A 5,626-nucleotide genomic window follows, 5' to 3' on the forward strand; every position below is an offset into this window, starting at 1 on the left:
TATATGGGAGAAATATAAAAGACGGCACAGAAAGACAGAGTACTATGCATAGATGAGATACTTTCTGCCCATTAGGTAAAATAAAAATGGATGAAAAGCAGAAGGAACAATACATTGCAGCTTCAAAAAATGTAATCATTAAGTGAATAAGGGGGAAATAATTCTTCTCCTGTTCAGTTTCCCATCCCTCTCTTCCTTTTTCCCTCTCTCCCCCATAAAAAAAAAAATCTAGAAACTTAAATTGCATCAGAATCCATTTTTGTCCGTTAAGCTAATAAATCACCATTTTCCTCAATAAACATTGATGATTTAACTGACAGTTTATTTTAAAAATAGATCAAGCATTTGGTCATGCAAGGGCTGTATTTTATCCCTAATGGAAATAATTACACTTACTTAAACGCACGAAGAAGCAAGGAGGAAATGAAATAGCCATCTATCTTATCCAGAGGTCTACCCAGAGTCTTTACCAGAAAACATAAGGTTTTACACTATGTTTTTTTAAAAGCTGAAAAACAAATGTTCCATTCACCGTTGTCCTTGACCATTAACAAAGGGACAGGCTTTAGGATTTATGATAGTAGCAGGTACTGCAGTGACAATCTGTATGGTTCTCTATCTTCACATTGTCCTTAAGGGTAATCTTAAAAAAAGAAAACACACACATATAACAAATAATTAGGATTAACTGTGCAGTAAAAACAGCATTGTCAAGTAAAATATGTCTGAAAACTTTTTCTTAACTACAAAGTACACAGGCCCTTTGGGGTACATGTACTGGAATGACCTCAACACCAACCTATGAAGCTGCATCATCACTGTTTTTGGAGCTGTAATGTGAAAGATTTCAGTTGTCACATGCACAGTGACATAATATGCTGCTCTTTAACTTGGACACTCCTTAAAGTGTCTAATTTTCCAAAAGTGTCAAGTAACCAATCTATGGAAAATCAGAAAGTGTCCTTAAAATACATCACATGGGAACTACAAAAACAAAGGCAACAAACACAAGAGTCACCTTTATATTTAATCTCAACTAAATTCTAGCTGCTGCCTCAGGGCAAGTATAGAATTGTCAATGTAGAATAAGATTTATGTTATCCTCAGGTGAAGAGCCAGGATTGGTTCAGCAGAGTTTAAAGTCAGGTGTCTGGCTCTCATCACACCCAGTGCTCTCTTCAGCTGCACCCATTGAGCTGTCAATTGTCATTTGAGGGGTCAGAGGGCATCTCACCAAGCCTCCAGCTGTCACTCTAGAAACACCTTCATGGGTTCTGTGTCTGCCAGCCATACCCATATGACTTCAGTACCCTAAGGTATTTCAAATGCACCAAATCTGTGAGTGGGTAACTCAGCTGAATCTCTAGCTGACACATTTAATAAGCCTGATTCAGGTCACCACAGGATGGACACCTTAGCTTGTTTCAACTAGCTCACCATTTATTACATAAAATGTAAGATTTCTTTACTTGGAGCATAAACACTCCCAAAATAATCTGACTTAGAAGAAACTTTAAAAGATCCCTCCAGATGAATGTTTAGTGCTCACAGTACTTGCACACATTTACAGGTCCCTCTTGGTTATACTATGAAAAAGTAAAACACCATCTCAATTAATCTAACGAGCACAGATGGTTTTGGTCCCTCATTCCCATATATGTAATTGATAATATTGACCAGGCACCCACACAGAGAACTCCTTTCTATGCAGGAAAGACAATAGACTTATTAAAATCAAATACACACTGCACAGCATTTAAGGGAAGGGTGCACATCCAGGAGAGTTGAAAATACTGGGACAAGTCCACCACCAGAGCTGCAGGTGTCATGAGACAAAGCAGTTTCAGAGAATCTAGTGGCACTGCAGCAATTTCGTCATCCCAGCTGAATATCAGACCTGCTATTGGTTGATGATTTAATTTCTTCTTTAGAAAAAAGAAAAAAACAAGGCATAAAGGACAAAAATGCCAAGGATTTTTTCCGTTGAACTGCTCTCCAGTGTCCTCCAGCAAAACCATATTCTTTACTATTCACTGCTTCAGCTTAATATTGCATTCTAAAAGAAGCTAAAGCAGACTTCATTCTCACCCTCACCTTGGTAAAAGCCTTTGCTACACAGCATGTTGCTTCTGATGTAATGTTCTTTGGAACAAGCATGGTCTTCTTGGACCTCATTGGAGTGGGATAGGCACGGGAGAAACAGCACCCAGTGCACTGGTAAATGGGTGCTCCTGGCTTGGAAAAGAATCTGTTCTCCCCTAGCTTGCACTCTGGACAACCTGCCATAAAAATATAAGGAAGAGAATTTTACTTGGTTTCCAGCTGTATTTTCAGTTTCAAAAAGAAAGGGAAAGTGCAGGCCATAAGAGGAAGCACAAGCCACATTCTATTCCTTGATGTCTGCAGAAGAGAAAAGCACAACACCAAAGCTCTCCTCTTTAGGTTTTTTCAACTCTGCAACATGCATCAGCTGTAAAACTAGGCTGGCTTTCTAGGTAAACCACAAAAAAACTGGCTTTCTAGGTAAACCACAAACACTACTGGATCTTTTCTGGTTTTCTTTTCAATTTTGTTGATATTTGTGAAGGTTTATTTCTGTCTACAGCACTAGCTATCCCTAGAAAACTTCCTAGTAGCTGTAGATAGTTAAAAACACCAGCAGGATTTGTAGTGCTTCTTAAACATTGCCTGTTTTTAGGCAAGAGTTTGTTATAGAGCACTTTTTAAATGTCCGGTGGTACCAAGATTTTTGTACATCACATTTTTTTATATTTTATTTGAGGCTAAATAAAAAACCCTGCAACCTCCAAAGTATGCTTAAAATCTAATACCTGTCTTTCATAGAATGCTACACCAGCAGCATCCCTATTACAGGATCTACATAGGAAAAATATTCTGCATATTATGAGGAAAAGCTGTGGTTCTGCTGTTCCTAACGTTACATTGTCATTTAGATCACAGGAGTACAAGAGACCAAACATTTCTATTCAATACTGTTTCAAGGATTAAGGTTACCCACATCAATTTGAGGACATGGTCATCTGGAACATCGTTGACCTGAAGAAATAAAATTTAGGGAAGAAATAGGAAACAATTCTTATAGTGAAACTATCTTGATTTATTATACCCTCATTGTCAATAAATGCAACTGAATGATTAAATTTATGACAACATTTATAAAATGTGAAAATGTAACTAATACTCCTTATAATTGTTCTATTTCTGGATGCTGCAAGTAGCTTACCCTGCATGAGAAACTCTCCATCTGGGAAAGTATGAAGAAGATGTAGAAATACAGACAAAATGGTCAATGTGACAGCTGCATACTTCCCATAGCAATCCATGATGTGTCTAGAAATACAAATACACACGTTTTTGAAGGCTGAGACCAAAGGGAGCATGAAAAGAACATGGCCCCTGCCTGATAGGGGTTACTAAAGTGGAGAGAAACAAAGTTTATGAGCAAAACTGACATGCAGTGCTTTCCAGTGCAATGAATGAAGGCACTGGAAACAAGCATCTTCCTAATTAAGACAGAAAAAACCGAAAAAATAGAGGAAAGAGAATGATCTGAAGCCCAGCTAAGCAGAATGGCTAACAGGCTGATGATGTGGTAGTCACCAGGTGGCAAGGCTGGGTGCTGGGTACAAGTAACTTCACCTCCTCCCTCCCACCTGCCCAGTGAGTCAGTTCATGCTGGCAGCAAACAGAGGATAAAGGAATTAAAAGCAGGCAATAACGATCAGGAAGAAAAAACATTGGCAACAATTTTGGAAGCACTAGGAATAAGAGTTTAGAAAAGGTATCCAAAAGCCAGTTCAGTGTATGCATGTAGGTATGCATATGGGCTCTATGCAACCTGTGGTTTTTCTTCTCCGCTTGGACTTTTCCTGAAAGCATTTGGAAGCATTGAACATGGCTGTCAGGTTCTGAGAAGCAGCTGCCAGCCCTCTGTGACCTGTTCCTTCAACAAGAGTAAGCTGTGTCTGCAGGAGAAAGGTGGACCTTCATACTGTTTAGATCCACAACCTCTTATTGTCCTGCCAAACATTTTGGGAACTGAATTGTACTCAACAGGATCTATGGAGCCAACTGAGTGGATTGGCTGGATCCTTCCCTCCAGAAAAAAAATCACTTTTTTTAAGGTTGTTTTCTATATATCCTCTTTCTGGTTCCTTAGAGGAGGTGTGACTGCTGGCAGACTTACCTGCACTGGAACACAATTCCGCAGTTTATTGTTAAGCCCTGCTCCATCCAAGGGAACTTTCCCCTGGGTGCAAGAAGTCAGCTGGAGAGTCTCATGCACCAGCAGAAGACAGACCAACTTTTCCAAATTATCTGTTGCTACATCATCCTGAGCCTTTCGATAGCCTAAATGCTTCAATAGCTCCAATAAAAGAAGCCAGACACAGGAATAACACCACAACACTAGACAGATTATCCTGTTTTTCATGTTTTTTTCTGAAGGCACTGTGGCATCCTTCACCTTAATTTTTCCAAGAGGTTATAATGCTATAATTTGGTACATTGTAATGGCTCAAGGAAATCCCCGAGGGAAGTTTTTTTACATTATATTAACCAAAAGGGGAATTGAAATTGCAGTTTTGCACTTCCTCTATTGAGTCAGATTGTCAGGCTCATAGCAAAACCACCAAAGAGACCTGTCAATAAACCGCAGATGTGATCTTCTCTACTTTTCCAGAGCAATATCCCTGTTTTGTCTGATGGTCTTACCTGAATTGTCTGACTGTGCCCATGCTGTTAACCCAGTTAATGTTCTCACCACTCATTTCATTTGACCATGAAATCCAAGGAAGCTTCTACTTTGTTCTATTAAATATTATCTTTCTTAAGCTACTGGAAAAATATATAACTCCTGAATTTCAGGAGCTCCTTAGAAAGACGGTAATTTTAAATTTTTCCCAGCAGATTAATTCTCACCTCATTTTTTACAATATCTTGTCTTTTTCTGTTAAAGACTCTAAAAGATGTGCTAATAACACAGGTTGTGTAATGTTTAATATTTGACAGCAATTGCCAACATTGAGCAGGAGAAAAACTTCAAGTTACCAATGAAGAAGTTTGGGACCCAATCTGAAATCAAAATTTATCAATGTTTAGCTGCAGTCTAATTCTAGAGCCTCATTTTCTCTTTTTTACAAAGTAAGCATTAAAGTTTTAGTCCCAAAGTAACTTTTAAGTTAATGTTCAAAGCAAAAACATTGACAGAATGGAAGGAGGAGGAATCTTTTGGAAAAGAAGGGAAAGAGAATGTCAAAACATATGCAATTGTTCCTCTGTAACAGTAATGAAAAAATAAAAATATATTACCTCCCTTTTTTGACAAGAATAAATCAGAGAAACTGCAGGATGGTGTTGGAAGATGAGCCGTCCTCAACGCTTGTGGTAAGTTCCCAAAACTGATGTATGAAAAAGTTGCACCTTTCTTTTATACCAGTAACAGCTAGATCATATTCCTCGCCCACATCTAAGCCATTGGATCAACTGTACATTTTCTCTAATGACTGAACATCACTTTATGTAATTACCAGCCCACCATGCTGATCTTATCTTCAACCTGACTTTCATAAGGATTATTTTTTTTCTTATATAATGAAAAAAAGGT

The 5,626-nt window shown here is 38.3% G+C and overlaps 1 protein-coding gene across 1 annotated transcript; it reads right to left on the reverse strand.

Annotated features, from left to right (window-relative positions):
• Positions 1–239: 239 nt before the first annotated feature.
• CGA (glycoprotein hormones, alpha polypeptide) lies at positions 240–5,422 on the reverse strand. The gene is made up of 4 exons (XM_038132767.1): positions 5,332–5,422; positions 3,245–3,351; positions 2,095–2,279; positions 240–643 (listed from the first exon to the last, which is right to left on the reverse strand). Exons 2-4 carry the CDS (start codon positions 3,342–3,344, stop codon positions 566–568), a joined length of 363 nt encoding a protein of 120 aa, XP_037988695.1. The 5' UTR covers positions 3,345–3,351; positions 5,332–5,422; the 3' UTR covers positions 240–565.
• Between the last annotated feature and the right edge of the window lie 204 nt (positions 5,423–5,626).

This window comes from Motacilla alba, chromosome 3 (genome assembly GCF_015832195.1).
Source record: "Motacilla alba alba isolate MOTALB_02 chromosome 3, Motacilla_alba_V1.0_pri, whole genome shotgun sequence".
NCBI lineage: Eukaryota > Metazoa > Chordata > Aves > Passeriformes > Motacillidae > Motacilla > Motacilla alba.

What these genes read in the sequence shown, in the direction of transcription:
- CGA (XM_038132767.1), bottom strand. Translation starts at nt 3,344, where the DNA reads ATGGATTGCTATGGGAAGTATGCAGCTGTCACATTGACCATTTTGTCT. An exon ending in TGGAGAGTTTCTCATGCAGG is followed by an intron (nt 2,280 to 3,244) that starts GTAAGCTACTTG and finishes TTTTTATGGCAG; the next exon opens with GTTGTCCAGAGTGCAAGCTA. An exon ending in TAGCAAAGGCTTTTACCAAG is followed by an intron (nt 644 to 2,094) that starts GTGAGGGTGAGA and finishes TCTTTTTTTAAG; the next exon opens with ATTACCCTTAAGGACAATGT.